At 39.3% G+C, this 20856-nt stretch overlaps 1 protein-coding gene across 3 annotated transcripts in view; it reads left to right on the plus strand.

Annotated features, from left to right (window-relative positions):
* The window catches only part of EDC3 (enhancer of mRNA decapping 3), a 53217-nt gene that overhangs the window by 8560 nt on the left and 23801 nt on the right, over window positions 1–20856 (plus strand). For all 3 annotated transcript variants that reach the window (XM_057543581.1, XM_057543579.1, XM_028162718.2), the window contains 2 exons: window positions 8203–8413; window positions 11977–12293. In XM_057543581.1, the coding sequence (XP_057399564.1) occupies window positions 8250–8413; window positions 11977–12293 (481 nt within the window). In that variant the 5' untranslated portion in view covers window positions 8203–8249. The remainder of the gene's footprint in view (window positions 1–8202; window positions 8414–11976; window positions 12294–20856) is intronic.

The raw sequence follows: 20856 nt of genomic DNA on the forward strand, positions 1-20856 counted from the left end.
ATTTGTTGATGAATTGAAAGTATGGGATGAAGGACAAGAAAGGAATCAAGGATGACTCCTGACTCTTTTTTTTTTTCTTTTTTTGCCTAAGCAGCGTACTGGATATTGGTGCCATTTATTGAGACGGGAAAAGCTTGGGAAGGAACAAATTGGGGGATGTTGAGTGTGGGGCTAAAGAAATCAAGAATTCTATTTTGGGCATTTATGAGATGCCTGACAGACATGTTTGTAGGAACTGTCCAATGTGTGAGTTTTCATCTTTATGTTTTATGGAAAACCTTTCTAGGAAGTTAATCTTATTGGAGGAATGGCTAAATATTCTGTGGCATTATATAGTGGTTATGTTGGCTACATATACTTTTCCTCCTTATTGAGATATAGTTTACATACAATAAAAATGCACAGACGTTAAATGCCCAATTCAGTGAGTTTTGATAGATGTGTACATCCTTGTAACTACTGCATCAGTAAAAACAGAGAACATTTTCATTTCAAGAGGCACAGAAAGAGGCCCCTGTGCCTCTTTCTAGTCAGTTTTCCACCCTATAGGCAAACACTTCTGATTTTTCTCACTATAAAGTAGTGCCTCTTGTAGAAATTCTTATAAATAGACTCATATAAATGTATCTGTATGACTTCTTTCAGTTTTTGAGAATCATCTACGTTGTAGCATAAGTAGTTTGTTCCTTTTTATTGTCCAGTTGTGTTCTGTTGTATAATTACACCATAATTTGTTTCCTCTCTTCTCCTTGTTTCCAGTTTTCAGATATTGTGATAATGTACTTTGTACATTTGTGTACAGGTCTTTTTGTGAATATATGTTTTTATTTCTCCTGCGTAAATCCTAGGAATGAAGTTTTGGGTCATAGGTGTGTGTTTAATATTGTAAAAAACTGCCAAACTCTTTTCCAAAGTGCTTGTATCATTTTACACGATCAGCAGTGTAAGAGAGTTCCAGTTGCTTCACATTGTCATACACATTTGGTGCTTTCAATTTTGATCCATACTAGTGGGTGTAGTATCCTCTGTTGGTTTTTTCCCAATTTAATATTTTTTTTATTGTGGTAAAGTATACATAAAATTTATCATTTTAACCATTTTTAAGTGTACAGTTCAGTGGCATTGAGTGCACTCACATTGTTATGCAACCATCACCATCATCTATCTCTAGAACTTTTTCATCATACCAAACTGAAACTCTGTTCCCATTAAATAGTAACACCCCATTTCCTGCTCCCCCAACCCCTGGCAAACACTGTTCTACTTTCTGTCTCTGTGAGTTTGACTATTCTAGATTCTTCATATAAGTGGAATCATACATGATTTGTCCTTTTGTGTCTTATTTCACTTAGTATAATGTCTTCAAGATTTATCTGTGTTGTAACATATATCAGAACTTCCTTCTTTTTTAAGACTGAATGATATTCCATTTTACGTATATAGCGTGTTTTGTTTATCCATTCGTCCAGCATGGACGTTTGGCTTGTCTCGTGCGTGTTTTTTTTTAAAAAATATTTATTTATTTGGCTGCACCAAGTCTTAGTTGTGGCACGCGGGATCTTCATTGCCACGTGCGGGATCTTTAGTTGTGGCTTATGGGATCTTTAGTTGCGGCGTGCGGGAGATCTAGTTTCCTGACCAGGGATCGAACCCAGGCCCCCTGCATTGGGAACACGGAATCTTAACCACTGGACCAGGGAAGTCCCTCATTGTATTTTAATTTACATTTCTCTGGTAATTAATGATAATTGAACAGCTTTTCATATGTTTATTGGCTATTCATATAACTTCTTTTGCCTGCTTTAAAAAAATGTGTTTCCTTTTTATTCCTGATTTGTAAGCATTCCTTATATATTCTGGATACAAATCCTTTATCAGATATATCTATTGTGAATATTTTCTCCTTGACTGTGACTTACCTTTTCTTTTTTTCTTTTCTTGTTTTGGGGTGATTGTAATAGAAGAGGGCGGAAACATCTTTTTGCCATCATAAATTTGAGAGTTTTCTTGAAATGCTTGGCTGCCTGGGAGGTAGCCTTCATTGGAATGATTTTGAGATGGGGCTAGATTATATGGAATACCTTCCTAAGTATTTTATTACAGTACCTTTGTTTTAAATTTATGACTGTCTTAACCGATCCAGAGAATGATTTGGTTTGGGAAAAAATGGAAAATAATTTGGTTAAAAAAAAGAGTTTTCTGCTCTGGAGTATTGTAATCAAAGCTAGGTGGCTTTACCTTTTGACTGACTGAGGCTCTATCCTGAGAAAATTATTTAAGACAAGCACTGAATGAAATTGATCATTGCTGCACTAACTATAATTGTGAAAAATGGAATTATCTAAATGCCCATTGAGAAAAAAACTGTTACTTGTGAATGCAGTGGAATATGTACAGCATGGAAAATATGCCATTGTACTAAGAAGCTGCCTTTATGCTCTGATTACAAGTATGTAAAATATCCATTATAATCTCTCCGTTGTAAATTCCCCATCTGTAAAATGGGATAGTAAAGTAGCTACCTCATAGGGTTGTCATGATGATTGAGGGAAAGAATGCCCCTAAAGTTTTAGCTCGTTCCTGAGACATAGTAAGTGTGCAATAAATGCTAGCTGCTGCTGTTGTTACACAATGTGATGGTATGTGTATAAAGGCTGTGGGATTATGTGTGTTCCATTCACCTTTTGTTTTCTTAATGGTGATTCCCCCCCCTTCTGTTACTTACTATATTAAATCATCACCAAATTTAAACCATCACCTATATAGGTTTTGAATCTGTCATCTTCTTTCCATCTTCATTGCTTCTGCCTATTCCAGCTTACCACCATCTCTTAAATGGGCTGCTCTAGTTGCCTCCCAGCTGTTCTCCTGCATCTTTTTTATACCTCTTCCAATTTGTATTCTTTAATGATGACTTTTGATGAGCAAGACTTTAAAATTTTGATGAAATCTAATTCATCAGATTTTTTCTTTTATGGTTAGTACTTATTTGTGTTTTGGCTAAGAAATCTTTCTCTGCCCTAAGGTCACTAAAATATTCTATTTTTTTGTTTTCCCAGTAGCTTTAGTTTTAGCTTTTATGTTTAGATAGTTTATTTCAAATTAATTTTTTGGTATCTATGTGGGATAGGACTAGAACGTTATTTTTTTCTCATATATATCCAGTTGTTCTAGCACCGTTTATTGAAAAATACTTTTTGATTTTTCCATTGATTTATCTTGGTACCTTGATCAGAAGTCAGTTGACCATATGTGTGTAGGTCTATTTCTGGACTCTGTTCTGTTGATCTTGTTGTCTATCCTCGCACCAATACCACACTGATTTTCTATAGCTTTATAGTAAAACTTGAAATAAGATAGTGTAAAACAACTACCTCTGTTTTTCTTTTATATGATTATTTTGGCTATTCTAAGTATTTTGCATTTCCTTATAGATTTTAGGACCAGTTTTTCAGTTTCTCCAAAAAGGCCAGCTGGGATTTTTATTAATATTTGTATTTGATCCATAGATCAATTTGGGGAGAATTGATAACTTTAAGCTCTTCAGTCTGTGAATGTGGTACATCTCTCCATTTATTTAGATCTTCTTTTAATTTTTCTCAGCAGTCTTTCAGTTTTTATCATAGAGGTCCTGCACATTTTTCATTAGATTTATTCCTAAGTATTTTGTTTTTTAATACTATTATAAATAGTATTTTAAAATTTCATTTTCATTTGTTTGTGGCTATTATATAAAATATCGTTGTTTATTTTATATTGAGCATGTGTCCTGTGATCTTGCTAAAGTCATACTAGTAGGATTTTGGGGGGATACATTCCTTAGGGTTTTCTACATGCACAGTCAATAATACAGTTTACAAATAAAGATAACTTTACATCTTCCTTTCCAATATTTATGCTTTTTATTTCTTTTTTTATTGCACTGGCTAGGACCTAAATATAGTGTTGAATAAGAAGCAGAAGTGGTGAGAGTGGACATTCTTGCCTTGTCCCAGTCTTGCAGGGGAAAGAATTCATTGTTTCACCATTAGTATGATGTTAGCTTTAATTGTTTTGTAGATGCCACTGCCCCTTTTTTATATCATGGATGGATGTTGAATTTTGTCAGATTATCTTTCTACATTTATTGACATGACCATTCATGATTTCCCATTTACTTTGTTAATGTGGTAGAAGACGTTGATTTTTTTAAAAATTGACCTTTTTATTTGAGATAACTGTAGATTCGTATGCACTTGTAAGAAATAATACAGAGAGATTCCATATACCCTACCTGGTTTTCCCCACTGGTGATGTCTTGCAAAACTATAGTACAATATCACTACCAGGATATTGACATTGATATGGTCAAATATAGAATGTTTCCATTACTACAAGGATCCCTCATGTTGCTCATTTATAGTCATCCCTGTTTTCTTCCTGCCTCCCAACACTTCCCTCACCCCTGGGAACCACTAATCTCTTTTCCATTTCTATAGTTTGTCCTTTCAAGAATATTACACAAATGGAATCATACAGAATGTAATCTTTTGGGGTTGGCTTTTTTCACTTTTTCTCCCTGGCCTGAATATACCACAGTTTGTTTCACCATTCACAAATGGAAGGTCATCTAGGCTGTTCCAGTTTGAGGCTACTAGGAGTAAACCTGATATGAACATTCATGTACAGGTTTTCATGTGCACTTATGTCTTCCTTTCTCTGAGATAAATGACCAGTCGTGCAGTTGCTAGGTCATGCAGGAGTTGCATGTTTAGATTTTTTATAAATTGCCATATTGTTTTCCAGAATGGCTGCACCATTTAGTAGTCCTGTCAGCAATGTATGAGTGTATGAGTAAAGCAGTTTTTCCACATCCTTGCTCGCACTTGGTGTTACTGTTTTTCATTTTAGCCATTCTGGTGGGTATGTAGTGATATCTCATTGTGGTTTTAGTTTGCATTTCCCTAATGGTTAATGATGTTGAATATCTTTTTCGTGTACTTATTTGCCATCCGTATATCTTCTTTGTTGAAATGTCTTTTTGTGTCTTTTGCCCATTATGGATTGGATTGTTTGGGTTTTTTTTTACCATTGAGTTTTGAGAGTCCTTTTTTAAAAATTTTTTTTAAAATATTTATTTATTTATTTATTTGGCTGTGCCAGGTCTTAGTTGTGGCACACGGGATCTTCGTTGCAGCATGTGGAATCTTTAGTTGCAGCATGCAGGATCTTTAGTTGTGGCATGCGGGATCTTTAGTTGCGGCATGCGAACTCTTAGTTGTGGCATGCAGGATCTAGTTCCCTGACTAGGGATCGAACCTGGGCCCCCTGCATTGGTAACACGGAGTCTTAGCTACTCCAGGACCACCAGGGAAGTCCCGAGAGTTCTTTATATATTCTAGATACTAGTCATTTGTCCTTGTCAGATAATGCAGTTTGCAAATATTTTCTGCCAGTCTGTAACTTGTCTTTTTTATCCTCCTAACAAGGATCCTCTTGCAGAGCAAAAGTTTTTAATTTTCAAGAAGTCCATCTGATCAGTTTCTCTTTTAATGGATCAAGTCTAAGAACTTTTTGCCTCACCCTAGATCCTGAAGGCTCCTCTTATGCTTTTCCTAAAAGTTTTATAGTTTGACATTTTACATTTAAGTCCATGACCCATTTTGAGTAAATGTATATATAAATTATGAGATTTAGGTCAGTGTTCATTTTCTACTGATGGATATCCATTTATTCCATCACTGTTTGTTTGTTTTAACAACAAAAGCAAGGTATAATTGTATTCTTTCACTGGAGGATACGAAGCCTGATATAGTTATTAAACTAAGTATCTATGTTATTTTATTTTAAAAAATATTGATGTTCTGCTGCTTGAGTCATCAAAGAAGATTGTCTTAATTCTCTTCTGTTGACTTAAAAAATTATTCTTGAATTTTTTTTTTTTTTTTTACATTTTTTGGCTGCATCAGGTTTTTGCCATGCGTGGGCTTTCTCTAGTTGTGGTGAGTGGGGGCTACTCTTTGTTGCAGTCTGTGAGCTTCTCGTTGTGGTGGCTTCTTGTTGCGGAGCATGGGCTCTAGGTGCATGGGCTCAGTAGTTGTAGCATGCGGGCTCAGTAGTTGTGGCACGTGGGCCCTAGAGTGCATGGGCTTCAGTAGTTGTGGCACGTGGGCTTAGTAGTTGCAGCGTCTGGGCTCTAGGGCTCACAGCCTTCAGTAGTTGTGGCGCATGGGCTCAGTAGTTGTGGCTCACGGGCTCTAGAGCTCAGGCTCAGTAGTTGTGGTGCATGGGCTTAGTTGCTCCACCAGCTGTGGGATCTTCCCCCGCGTCATGTGGGATCTTCCAGGCCCAGGGATTGAACCCGTGTCCCCTGCATTGGCAGGTGGATTCTTAACCACTGCACCACCAGGGAAGTCCCTATTCTTGAATATTTTATATACTTGTTTTATAGTCTATATTATATTTTGATATAATAAAATTACCTATGTGGAGAATTATAGTAATATATATTATTAGTGAGTTGTACCCTGTATGGACATGAATTAAATCTCTTTCTGTGTTTTTGCCTTAATTTTTTATCTGACATCTCTGTTGCAACCCTTTTGTTTCTTTTCTTTTTTTTTGGCCGTGTTGGGTCTTCGTTGCTGCACGCGGGCTTTCTCAGTTGCAGCGAGCGGGGTCTACTCTTCATTGTGGTGCACAGGCTTCTCGCTGCAGTGGCTTCTCTTGTTGCAGAGTATGGGCTCTAGGCGTGTGGGCTTCAGTAATTGTGACTAATGGGCTCTAGAGCACAGGCTCAGTAGTTGTGGTGCATGGGCTCAGTTGCTCTGCGGCATGTGGGATCTTCCCAGACCAGGGCTCAAACCCGTGTCCCCTTCGTTGGCAGGCAGATTCTTTTTTTTTTTTTTTTTTTTAACTTTTGGGTTTATTTATTTATTTATTTATTTATTTATTTTATGGCTGTGTTGGGTCTTCGTTTGTGTGCGAGGGCTTTCTCTAGTTGTGGCAAGTGGGGGCCACTCTTCATCGCGGTGCGCGGGCCTCTCATTATCGCGGCCTCTCTTCTGGCGGAGCACAGGCTCCAGACGCGCAGGCTCAGCAATTGTGGCTCACAGGCCCAGTTGCTCCGCGGCATGTGGGATCTTCCCAGACCAGGGCTCGAACCCGTGTTCCCTGCATTGGCAGGCAGATTCTCAACCACTGCGCCACCAGGGAAGCCCGGCAGGCAGATTCTTAACCACTGTGCCACCAGGGAAGCCCAATCATTGGTTTTAAACCTTTCTTCTTTTCTAATATAAGCATTTATATTAGAAATAGATAAATATATAAATTTCCTTGAAACACTATTTTAAGTGCATCCCATAAATGTTGATATGTTCTATTTTCATTTTCATTGAGTTTGAACTGTTTTCTGTTTTTTGGCCACGTGGCATGGCGTACAGGATCTTAGTTCCCCGACCAGGGATCGAACCCGCGCCCCCTGCAGTGGAAGCGCGGAGTCTTAACCACTGGACTGCCAGGGAAGTCCCGAATTTGAACTATTTTCTAACTGCCCTTTTGATTTCTTCTTTGACCCATAGGTTATTTAGAAATGTCTTGCTTAATTTCCAGATATTTTGGGATATTTGAAATATCTTATTATCAACTTCAAATTTAATTCTGTTATGGACAAAGAGCATACTCTGTCTGATTTCAGTCCTTTGAAATGAATTGATACTAGTTTAAGGCCCAGCATGTGTTCGTGAACTTGAAAAGAATGTTATTCTGTAGTTTGGTGTAGTGTTCTCTAATGCCTTCAGTCAGCTTTTTTAAAAAAAATTTTGTCCACAATTTTTCATTATCATCAGCAAGAGGGTTAGTCTGATATGAGCTACTGTGACTACCAACATTATTATTTAATATATTGTTTCTTATTCTCTTTGAAAGCATTCTGGTGGCAGATATATTAAAATATAATGTTATAAACAGGTGATAGTTCTTGTGATTTGATGTCCAGGTAAATATTTATCCAGTACATGTGGTTTAAAGCAGTTATAAGATCTATATATATAATGGTATTGCTTATTCATTAGTATGCTTACTCCTACTAAAAAAAAAGCTTTATTTTTTATGCTTTATTACCTCAATTAAGGATGTGATAGAATATATATTATTGAGCAACACCTGGTACAGACCTGATATAATGTTTGGTGAATTTTATTAAAGATTTATCTGTTTCTCAAGGTACACTGCATTGTTCCATCTCTCCGCGGTGGTCTCACATCTGAAATATGGCTACGGATTGGCTGGGCAGTATTGTGTCCATCAACTGTGGAGATAGCTTGGGTGTCTATCAGGGAAGAGTATCAGCAGTGGATCAGGTCAGCCAGACCATTTCTCTCACCCGGCCTTTCCACAATGGAGTGAAGTGCCTTGTGCCAGAAGTCACTTTCAGGTGAGTATCCTGATTCTTCCAAATCCAGTCTGGTGATCTGTGGAGCTTGACCTAGGTCTCATTGCCAATATTCTCTTGCATAGGGCTACTTTTGAGTAGAGTCTTATCAGGGGTGAGATTTTGCAATCTTAGATCTTATAGTTCTACTCTTTCAGCAGAGACTTTGTGTCGTAATTAGCTTTCAGCTAATGATTCAGGGTTTGTGAAACATTTTTCTTATCTCTGTCAAACATGCAATATTATATTTAAATGCGTCAAATTCAGAATAATATTTCTGTTTTCTTTTATGATTTCAGATTTCCTTTCTCAGTTTTGTATTATTTGTGCTTTCTTACGTCTAAGGTCTTTATTGATCCCCCCCGCCCCACCATGTAACTATCTCTCTTTGTAGATTTATATTATGATTTATCTCCAGAGGCACACTGTAGCCAGTAGCTGAAGTTCTTAGCTACAGGAATGTATTTTTCTTAGTGTTTGCTAACAGATCTCAACCTTAGATGTCTCCACATCCCTCTTTTCACAAGTTTGACAGAAACCTCCCTTTCTTTTGTTTTGTTTTGTTTTTTTTTAAAAAAGAGACTGGGGCTTCCCTGGTGGCGCAGTGGTTGGGAACTCACCTGCCAATGCAGGGGACACGGGTTCGAGCCCTGGTCCGGGAGGATCCCACATGCTGTGGCGTGGCTAGGCCTGCAAGCCACAACTACTGAAGCCTGCGTGCCTGGAGCCCGTGCTCCACGGCGGGAGAGGCCACCGCGATGAGAAGCCCGTGCACCGCAACAAAGACCCAGTGCAGCCAAAAATAAATAATAAATTAATTAATTTAAAAAAAAAAAAAGAAAAAAAAAAAAAAAAAAAAAAAAAAAAAGAAGAGGGGCTTCCCTGGTGGAGCAGTGGTTGAGAATCTGCCTGCCAATGCAGGGGACACGGGTTCGAGCCCTGGTCTGGGAAGATCCCACATGCCACGGAGCAACTGGGCCCGTGAGCCACAATTACTGAGCCTGCGCGTCTGGAGCCTGTGCTCCGCAACAGGAGAGGCCGCGATGGTGAGAGGCCCGCGCACCGCGATGAAGAGTGGCCCCCGCTTGCCACAACTAGAGAAAGCCCTCGCACAGAAACGAAGACCCAACACAGCCATAAATAAATAAATTAATTAATTAAAAAATAAAAAAATAAAAGAACATTTAAATAACCAAAAAATCTTTAAAAAAAAAAAAGAGACTGTCTGGCAAGAGCTTCCTTGACTTCCTAAACAACATCCACATGTAACCTTTTCTGTAGGTGTATCCATTCTTATTGCTTATCTCCTCTGAAGTCTTCATGGAAGAAATATCCTTTGTGTTCAGGGCTAACGTTATCGTGCGTATGCTTTACGTGCTATCCTTTTCTATCTCCTTTTCTTTTGTGTCCTCACTTGCAACCTTTATACTGTCTCTTCTCTTCGCTTTCTAACATTCCCAGGCTTCCCCCATAGTAAAAACACTCCCCCCTGCCCCCCCAACACACACCTTGCATTTGCCACTAGGTATTGCCCTGTCATTTCCCTTCTCTTTGTTCTCACAATTATTTTCAGAGCAAAATACAGTTGACCCTTGAACAATGAGGAGGTTAGGGCGCCAACTGCCTGCACCATCGACAGTCTGTGTATAACTTTACATTTGACCCTCAGTATCCATGGTTCTATCTCTGCAGATTCAACCAACCATGGATCATGTGGTACTATAGAATGTGTTTAGTAGGGAAAAAAAAATCCATGTATAAGTGGACCTGCACAGTTCAAACTGTGTTGTTCAAGGGTCAACTGTAGTCTGCTTTCATTCCCTTTGTGGCCTGGTCCCTCTAGGCCCTCCCTACTCCACCATTGTCTTTTTTCCAACTTTACCATCTTGCTGAAGTAGCTTTTGCCAAGTGCCAAATGCAGTAGAGTGTCTCAATTCTAATCTTATTCAAATGTGCCCTAACTGTTGGAATGGCCTCTTCTTTTTGTTTCTTTGTCACCCCTTGGGTTTTCTTGCCACATATTCCTCCATTCCTTTATACACCTTCCCCCCCCCCCGCCCCCAGATTCCTTTTCTTCTCACTTTTTAAGATGGGGTTAGTCAAAGTTCTATCTTTGGCTCTTTTCTGAGTCTCTATTCTCTCTAGACAGTCTCATGTGTACCTTCTTACACATTAGTGAGATCCCAAATCTTTAACTTAGACCCATTATCTGAGTTCCATACACTTTAATTGTCTACTGGTCATTTCCAGGTGGATATCCCACAGAATATCCTAAATTTAAGATTTTCAAAGCTGAGCTCATTATGTTATCTGCAGATTTCTTCCTCCCAAGGTGTACCCTTAATTAGTGACTAACGACACCTTTCACCCAAGTTAGAAGCTTAGGAGTCATAATAAATTCTTTCTCTTGATCTTCATGTTCAGTTAGTTACCAAATTCTGTGGATTCCAAGTGTTATTTGGTTCTGTCCTCCCCTCTCTCTTTGCATTGTCACTTCCCCTCTTATTTCTTGCCTCATCTCCTAACTGGTGACCCTGTGTCTAGTTTCTCCACCTTCCTTACAGCTACCAGGAAAATCCAGTGTGATTATGATCTGATCCCTAATTTCCTCCACAGCCTTAGCTCCTAATGGCCCTCCATAAGCATTCTGCTCTTCAGTAACACTGTGACATTTGCAGGTCCTCAAATGGCCCACATTTTCTCAATCTCTGAGCCTTGGCCTAAGATGCCCCTCTCCCTACCATACTCTGCTTGGCCAACTCTTATTTTCCTTCCCCGACCAGACTTAGCTTAAGCGCTTCATCTGTCTCTGCCAGACTCACATGTATTTTGCTTTGGGGAGCTCTAGTCCCCTGTGCACACCTCTGTCATAGTATTTAACACTTTTGATTACCTACTTGAATATGCTGACCAGACTGTGAGTTCCTTGTGGGCATGTAATGCTTTTCATATCTATATACCCCACTCCTAGTACAGGGCTTACCATATGGTAAGTACTCTGTGTATACCTATCGAATGAGCAGGTGAGTGAATGAATGAAAAAAAACTATTCAGCAGTCTAGAAATCTAAGATGTTAATGATAGTTTTGTGATTAACAATAGGTCTCTATTTTTTACTGAAGTATAGTTGATTTACAATGTTGTGCTAATTTCTGCTGTACAGCAGAGTGACTCAGTTATACATATGTATACATTCTTTTCTATACTCTTTTCCATTATGGTCTATCCCAGGACACTGAATATAGTTCCCTGTGCTTTACAGTAGGACCTTGTCCATCCGTTCTATATGTAATAGTTTGTATCTCCTAACCCCAAACTCCCAGTCCATCCCTCCCCCTCCCCAACTCCCCCTTAACAATAGGTCTCTTTAAAGGCCAGTGCTGTGTCAGTTGAATGTCAGTGGCTGAGCCTTGTCTTTAAGTGCTCTACTACCTTTTCTAGGTTTTGCCTCTGATGACTCATTGAAATGCAGCCCTGTAAAGGTGTAGCTGGTTGCTATTGATCCCAGTTTCATCTCTGTTATCACTATTATAATTTTGAGACTTGGACTCTTTTGTATATTTCAGGGCAGGTGACATAACGGAATTAAAAATTCTGGAGATACCAGGTCCTGGAGAAAACCAACATTTTGGAGACCTTCATCAGACAGAATTAGGCCCCTCTGGTGTTGGGTGCCAAGTAGGTGTCAATCAGAATGGCACGGGCAAGTTGGTCAAGAAGCCAGCCTCTTCCAGCAGTGCCCCTCAGAACATCCCTAAGAGGACAGATGTGAAGAGCCAAGATGTTGCCGTCTCTCCCCAGCAGCAGTGCTCAAAGAGCTATGTGGACAGGCACATGGAATCCTTGAGTCAGTCCAAAAGTTTCCGTCGTCGGCACAACTCTTGTAAGTTGGATCAAATTAATATTTCTTCTTAATCTGATGTGTCCTGTCCACTTATCCACTTCTGTTCTTTAAATAAGTCATTTATTACCCTAATAAAAAAAGGATGCTGGCAGAGCTTCACAAAAATATAGCATGTTTCTTTTCTTCCGGAGCTAGTTCGTCAAGATATTAAAGGGAAAGGAAATGAGCTGTTAGAGACTCACACCAGCTCCCTGCCCTCTCCCACCACTTCCCTTCCTTCAAAAAAAGTCAGTGATCTGCCTAGAGTTCACATAGACAAAAGTGATGTTGTTTTTAATCTGGTAACTGGTGGTAGTAGTGATGTCTGGGTTGAACCTGCACTAAAGCTGTTCTGGGGATTCTTGAATAACTTCTCTTTTTGTGATTTGACTCCCATCCTCAGAGGAGAGGAAGGGACGGGCCTAGACATCTCTGTGATCTTACAGTTTCTGACAGACACAGTTTTAAATTTGCTGTGTTCACTGTCCCTGCCGGCACACCAAGGAGGGCATACATTGGTATGTGTTAATGCCCAGTTTTATTTGGTACTGACAAATTGTTGAATGTCATTTGCTCGTTATAGAACCATAGTTAATTCACTAGAATCAGGTATGCTCTTTAACATATTGAATATTTACTAGAATAATGTTATAATAATGAATTATAGCAGATTCACTAGAATCTGTGTGGCCCTTCAGAAGCCAGCATTTTTAAGTTTTGAAAATGCCTGATTCCGTGAATAAACTATTGAAATTTTGAGGAAAAAAAAAAAAGGTATTTCAAGGCACTTTTCCTTCATTGCTTCTTAAATAACTCTCTGAATTGACAGTGATTGAAGATCTGAGACTGAAATTGAGTTGTTAGTTCTTCTGTATCCTTTGAAAAACTGTAAAATTATTGGATACAAAATGACTTTTTCTATTTAGACTTCAACCTTCTGTACTTTGCTTTATTCTCTCTTTAAGAAAAAAAAAAAAAACAAAACTTTTTTCTAAATAAATAAAAAGGTAGAACCAATGTACTGAGCTTCGAAGTTGATGTACCTGCCCTTTAAAAAAAAAAACAAAAACACCTTTTCTCTTTACCAAAAAATTGACTCTTTGTTAAGTTCGAATGTTCAAGCAGTTTATAATCTCTCATGTACTTGTAGATAATCTTCATTAGCAATTTGTAAATTACTTTTTTCACACATATTTTCCCCGTTATTAACATCTTAACATTAGTATGATACATTTGTTACATTTAATGAACCAGTGTTGATACATTAACCAAAGTCTATATTTTATTCAGATTGCCATAGTTTTTACCTCATGTCCTTGTTACAGACTCTCATCCAGCATGCCACGTTACATTTAGTAGTCATGTCTTCTCTTAGCTCTGACAGTTTCTCAGACTTTCATTGTTTTTGATGCCCTAGACAGTTTTGATGAGCACTAGTCAGCTATTTTGTAGAATATTCCTCAATTGGTATTTGATGTTTTTCTCATGATTAGACTGGGGTTATATGCTTTTGGGAGGAAGACCACAGAGAGAAAGTGTCATTTTCATCACATCATATCAAGAATAGGTACTGTCACCATGGTTTATGACTTTTGATGTTGACCTTGATTTCCTGGCTGAGGTAGTGTGTGTCAGAGTTCTCCTCTGAAGTCACTATGTACAGCCCACACCTAAGGCGTGGAGACTTATGCAGAATATCTACATAAGTTACTTGGAATTCTTCTGCACCAGAGGTTTGTCTCTTCTCTCTCATTTGTTTTTATCATTTGTTTTTATCAGTATGGACTTATAAGTATTTATTTTATACTTTGGCTTATAATTCAATACCACTTTATTTTGGTACTCAGATTGTTTCAGCTTTGGATTCTGAGAGCTCTTCCAGTTGGCTACTGTGTACCTTTGACATGCTCCCATCATTGTGGGTGGGTTTTTTTTTCCCCCCAGTACTTCCTTACTTTCTGGCACTACAAGGTGCTCCAGGTTTATCTTTTATATTTCCTGCCCCAGCCCTAGAATCAGCCATGTCTCCAAGGAGCCTTGTTTCCTTTTACTGGAGAATGGTATTACAAACCACAGTCTAGCCACTAGATGTGCTCATTGCTACTGGGTGTCGCCCTTCAGCTGACAGAGCAGGAAAATATATATGTGTATACTCAACCAGTGTATGTACACATATCTGTAAATACTTCTATATGTAACCTTCACTACTATAATATTAAGCTAAATATGAGTTCATAGTGATGTGTCCAAGTCTAATCCATTACCACGTGGATCATTCTAGCCTCCTCCTTATCTGTAACCTCTCCCTCCAACTGAGAAACCCATACGATCTGCCATCCATTGACTTAAATTATTCAATTCCAATATACAGTATCAGAATTACTAACCCTAATCCATACTCCCACCCCCTTCATTGACTTGTTTCATGTATTCGTAACAGATTGTTCCCTTACATTCAGCATTTCATCCTTGGACCCTCCAACCTCCTCAGTGATTTTTAAAAAAATTTGCATGCATTAAGGCTCACTCTTTGTGCTCTAAAGTTCTGTGGGTTTTGACAAGTACATAATATCTTGTATCTCTCATTACAGTACTCTGCAGAATCGCCTGTGTTTCACCTATTCCGTCCTTCCCCTTTTCCCTCAGGTACCGCCCGCCGCCCCCCCTCCCCCAGCAACTACTGATCTTTTTACCCTCCACCTCTGTAGTTTTGCCTTTTCCAGAATATCACATAATTAAAATCACATAGTATGTAGCCTTTTCAGACTAGCTTCTTTCACTTGATATGTATTTAAGATTCATCCATGTCTTTTTGTGGCTTGATGGCTCATTTCCTTTTATTGCTGAATAATATTCCATTGTATGGATATATCAGGACATCTTGGTGGCTTCCAGCTTTTGGTGATTATGAATAAAGCCGCTGTAAATATTTGTGTGCAGGTTTTATGTGGACACAAGTTTTTAGGTGAGTTGGGTAAATACCTAGGGGTGTGATTGCTGGGTGTTATGGTGAGACTGTCAGTTTGTTTCTTTTACTTTTCTTCCCCCATTACTAACGATTATAGCAACTCTCTTGAAAGAGTACAGTTAACTTCAAAACAAGTAATTTATTTGATCTTTAACAAGTCACTCTGATATAGTAAAAAGGGGGGTCACTCTCAAAAGTATACTCTGGTTGGGCTTCCCTGGTGGTGCAGTGGTTAAGAATCAGCCTGCCAATGTGGAGGACACGGGTTCGAGCCCTGGTCCGGGAAGATCCCACATGCTGCGGAGCAACTAAGCCCATGCGTCACAGCTACTGAAGCCCACGCCGCACCTAGAGCCCATGCTCCACAACAAGAGAAGCCACTGCAATGAGAAGCCCGTGCACCGTAACAAAGAGTAGCCCCCGCTCGCCGCAACTAGAGAAAGCCCACGTGCAGCAGCGAAGACCCAACGCCGCCAAAAAAATAAAACTAAAAAATTTTTTTTAAAAATTTAAAAAAAAAGTGTACTCTGGTTGACACTTCTTCTGCTTTCGCTGTTTGATCCATTCCCCTTTCCTAGATTATTAAGTGCATGTAAATAAGGTAAAGAGATCATGGGCAGTAAACTGTTAGACTCTCTTTTCGAGAATTTCTTTTGAATCCAGATTTGTGTGGAAGATGTCTGTGGCCTGGGAATTTGATGATGTGATGTGGCTCAGAATTGGTTTGTGATAGAAAACAGAGTTACATTTATTTATCTGGTCAGTGAACCCTGTAAGGTAAGTAGGAAGGTCTGCCGGAGATTGACTGACTTAGCATTTATGTAGCATTTTAAGGATTCCAAGGAAGTAGATTGGTTTCTTCCCACCACAGTTGTAATGTAGATTATTAATGTTTTTTTCATGGATGAGTGAGAAATGGAGATTAAGTATTTTTCTCATTAGAGATCTCTAAATCAAATTTTCTCTGGTATATGTACATTGATGTTGAGACTAATAGATTGATAAAGCTATAAGAATATAATCTCTCGCTGATTCTGGCTTTTAATTGTTCTTTCAAAGTTAGTAATAAGTTGTTGACGGATTTGTTGGTTCTAGTTACCTAATCCAAAACTGATGAGAGATTTAGCACATGCAGATTTTAATCTCTTCTTTTAGGTTGTAAAAGAAGGGGGGGTGGGAGGGTGGTTATAAAGAGTAGTTCCTGTGACCTTGGTTGTTGAACTGACCACTTAGAATATTTGTCAAGTGGATGAATGGAGCATCAGTCCCAGGGAGCAGAGGGAAACCTCCTGAGGCCTGTTATATGGTCTGTTTAGTGTAACAGTGATCCCACCATCTGAGGCCCTAAAGTTATTTTTTGCTAAGTTTTCATGGTCCTTCTGAGGTTCTAATGTGACTTCTTAACCTCCTTGGATGTGCTTCATATATCCACCAGACTTGAAAACCCTGGTGCTGCTGCTGGAGCCCAAGAAGTTGACTGATTACCAGGGCCTGGAATTTGGGAGTTGAAAACAAGGTACCAGATACTCTCAGGAACCTGCTCACAAAGCCCATTGAGTCTGGCACTAAAACATTTGTAATTTGACCTTCAGGTGCCCTTTAGCATGCTGTAAGTGCAGGACAAAGTTCCCCTTTACAATATGTGTGTGACAAAAACCAATAAATAAGTGGCACTGAGTGTTACACAACAATGGGTTTGTTATAAGTTGTCCTGGCCAAAGGGCCTCTGTGCCAAAGGCTGGCAGCAAAATGGCACAGGAAGGCGGCCAGCCTCTAGTCTTAACACACACTTGGCCCTTGTAATTGAAAGGTAAAGAAATCTGGGAAGCATTGTTTATCTTTTCCAGAGGAAGTGCTTTTCTCTCCTAGTGGCCAAAGGCCAGTTTAATACAGAGCCAGGCCCTTTGGGCTGAATAAGCCAAGTATTGAGACAGCTTATTGACCCAGGACTTCCCAATATTTGTTTTAAGGTATGAGGGAAGGGAAGAATAAGAGACAACTGAGAATTTTAGCCTGCCTTTCATTTACTTTATATTCTCTTTTTCTTGCTGACCTATGGTGTCAGTATTTCCTCTTGGAAATTTTTTTCACTGTCTGCTTTCCTGACAGTATTTGGAACATAGCTGATCCTTAGTGTATCTTTGTCAAATGAATGAATGGAAGATCTTTAGTCAGAGGGAGCATGAGAAAATACTTGATACTTTCTAAAGTCAGAACTGTGGGTTTGTAAGTTACGTTTGTAGAGTCTGTGGCCAAGCCAAAAATGATTTCCCGTTTTGCTTCTTTTACTCTGTCTTCTCTACCATTGATTAACTGCTTGTCTTCATCTGTCATTTTGATAGGTCCAGGATAGTTCATTGTCAGTTCATAATGGACATGACTGAACTGCTTTCCTGTGAAGCCCTTGCCTCATACTCCCTCTTGAATCATTGTTGACTTCATCTTCCTGTCCTTTTCAGTCACGCAACACACTTGGCATAGTTTTTGCTGGTTCCCTTTCTTTCTCATAGTCTCAAGTTGTCTTTTTTTTATAACCTCTTTAGAGGCTTTTGTTGTTTGGGGTTTTTTTGTTTTGTTTTGTTTTTTGATATGGCTGTTTTCATTTCATAATTCACCAGAGATTCTTGTTTACTTATGGTGGACCAGGCATAGTATTGGCTGACAGGTCTGAATGACAAGTGACACACTTAACACCTTGAATAGAACAGAGATTCAAAGAATTCTGGTTACATTCAGTTAATTAAAAAAAAATTTTTTTTATTTTAATGGCAGTCATAGTTGGAGAGAATACCTGTGAGAGGCATGATGTAGAGCAGACTGAGCAAACTTTTTCTGTAAAGGATCAGATATTAAATAGTTTAGGCCTTGCAGGCCATAAGGTCTCTGTTTCAAACATTTAACTTTGTCTTTGTAGTACATAAGCAGCCTTAGACAATATGTAAACAAATGAATGTAACTGTTCCAGTAAAACTTTATTTACAGAAACAGGCAGTGTTTGGGCTGGATTTGGCCCCAGGGCTATGATGTAGAGTATACACTTAGGGTGAAGTTAATCAGTGGTAGTCCATATGGATTCATATTTGGAATAACCTTGATTACTTTTTAATTTGGGAGGGTGTCTTCTTAGATCTGATTAGATTAAATTTTTAAAACAGTCTGGTTAAAGAAGCCTATAAGAGAAATAGAGGGGGCTTCCCTGGTGACGCAGTGGTTGAGAATCTGCCTGCTAATGCAGGGGACGCGGGTTTGAGCCCTGGTCTGGGAAGATCCCACATGCCGCGGAGCAATTAGGCCCGTGAGCTACAACTGCTGAGCCTGCACGTCTGGAACCTGTGCCCCGCAACAAGAGAGGCTGCGACAGTGAGAGGCCCGCGCACCGCGATGAAGAGTGGCCCCCGCTTGCCACAGCTAGAGGAAGCCCTCGCATAGAAACGAAGACCCAACACAGCCCAAACAATAAATAAATAAATAAATAATAATTTTTAAAAAAAAGAGAAATAGAGGAAGTGTTATCCCTGCCATTCTCTTGTTCACTTATAATTGCATTATTAGTATTATCTTTAATGCATAGCTGCTTTTTTTTGGTTTGTTTGCACTGCACGGCATGTGGGATCTTAGTTCTCCAACCAGGGATTGAACCCGCACCCCCTACATTAGAAGCATGGAGTCTTAACCACTGGACCGCCAGGGAAGTCCCAATACATAGCTTTTTTATAGGAATCTTTTAAAGCGACTTGCTCATTTTTGTATGCTTTAGTAGTTAAAAATGTATATAGTTGCTCAGTGTGAATGTACTTAATGTTATCGAACTGTACACTTAAAAATGGTTTAAATGGTAAATTGTATGTTATGTATATTTTACCACAATTTAAACATTTTGATGTAAATCCACTTGGATGGACACACTTCTTGTTATGGAACATCATTCCTCAGATAGTTCAAATACTGGCAGTGATTGGGTGGCATGAAACCTCATAAGGGTGCCAATTTCCATCTGTACATTAAGTTCATAAGGCTTAATTTCTTCCTGTTTTTAGTTAAAAGAAAGAATAAATAAAATATTCAATATCTTCTCCCTGCATCCCAGTGGATCATCCTTTGCACTCCTGGGTATGCACACAACCACTAGGAGAGAGACCACTGGGCCAGAGACCTATTTCCTAATAATCTTGATTTAATATTTTTTATTTTTAAAAATAAATTTACTTATTTGGCTGCGTTGGGTCTTCATTGCTACACGTGGGCTTTCTCTAGTTTTGGCGAGCGGGCGCTACTCTTCGTTGCGATGCACAGGCTTCTCATTGCGGTGGCTTGTTGTGGAGCATGGGCTCTAGGTGCATGGGCTCAGTAGTTGTGGAACATGGCCTCTAGAGTGCAGGCTCAGTAGTTGTGGCGTACGGGCTTAGTTGCTTCGCGGTATGTGGGCTCTTCCCAGACCAGGGCTCGAACCCGTGTCCCCTGCTTTGGCAGGCGGATTCTTAACCACTGCGCCACCAGGGAAGTCCCTATTGATTTAATATTGAGGCAATACATTGATAATCCTACAAACTGGACTTTTTTCTCTAGTTCTTCCCTTGCCTACATACATTGCTAATGGTGTTATCCTGACCTTGTATTTTCATTCTTTTTTTTTTTTTTAACAGTATTTAACAGTATTTACATTCTAATTAGAGAGTCTCTGTCTTTTTTTTTTTTTTTAATTTATTTATGGCTGTGTTGGGTCTTCGTTTCTGTGCGAGGGCTTTCTCTAGTTGCGGCAAGCGGGGGCCACTCTTCATCGCAGTGCATGGGCCTCTCACTATCGCAGCCTCTCTTGTTGCGGAGCACAGGCTCCAGACGCGCAGGCTCAGTAATTGTGGCTCACGGGCCTAGTTGCTCCGCGGCATGTGGGATCTTCCCAGACCAGGGCTCGAACCCGTGTCCCCTGCATTGGCAGGCAGATTCTCAACCACTGCGCCACCAGGGAAGCCCTGTATTTTCATTCTTGTTCTCCCATTCCTAACCCAGCTCTGTTTCTCATCCATATTTCTGTAGCACTTTATATAAACTTCTATTATAATTCTCATTATATTGTATTTTAGTTATTTGCTTATATATCTCTCCTCCTTCCTTTTTGGGTAGCATGTCTTGGTTATGTACTATATTCCCGGTACCTGGCTGTGGCACACAGCATGCTCTCACTAAATGTTTTTATCAAATTATCAGAACTAGAACTTAACCCAGACTTTGACAAGCTTCTCAGTGGTTCGTAATCTCAGCTGTTCATGGTGACTCAGCCAACTCTTCCTCCCCTTCATAATTTTGGTCAGCCTTAGGTTTTTCTCAGAGGCCTAAATCTCATCCTAACTGCCAGCATAGCCCTTTTCCATACCAATATTTGGCATTAGGAAGACTTAGACACGAGTTATATTTGCATAGTATACATCTTTCAGAATAATTATTGTAATTGATCTTGCTGATGTTGATTGATAACATTAAACAAATATTTATTGACTGACTGCTATGTACTAGAAACCCTGCTGGGGGTACCACAGTGATCATTTTACACACAAGGAAATTGAGAAGTTGGGTGATAGGTATAAGATTATACAACAC

The sequence above is a fragment of the Balaenoptera acutorostrata genome, chromosome 3, assembly GCF_949987535.1.
Source record: "Balaenoptera acutorostrata chromosome 3, mBalAcu1.1, whole genome shotgun sequence".
Lineage (NCBI taxonomy): Eukaryota > Metazoa > Chordata > Mammalia > Artiodactyla > Balaenopteridae > Balaenoptera > Balaenoptera acutorostrata.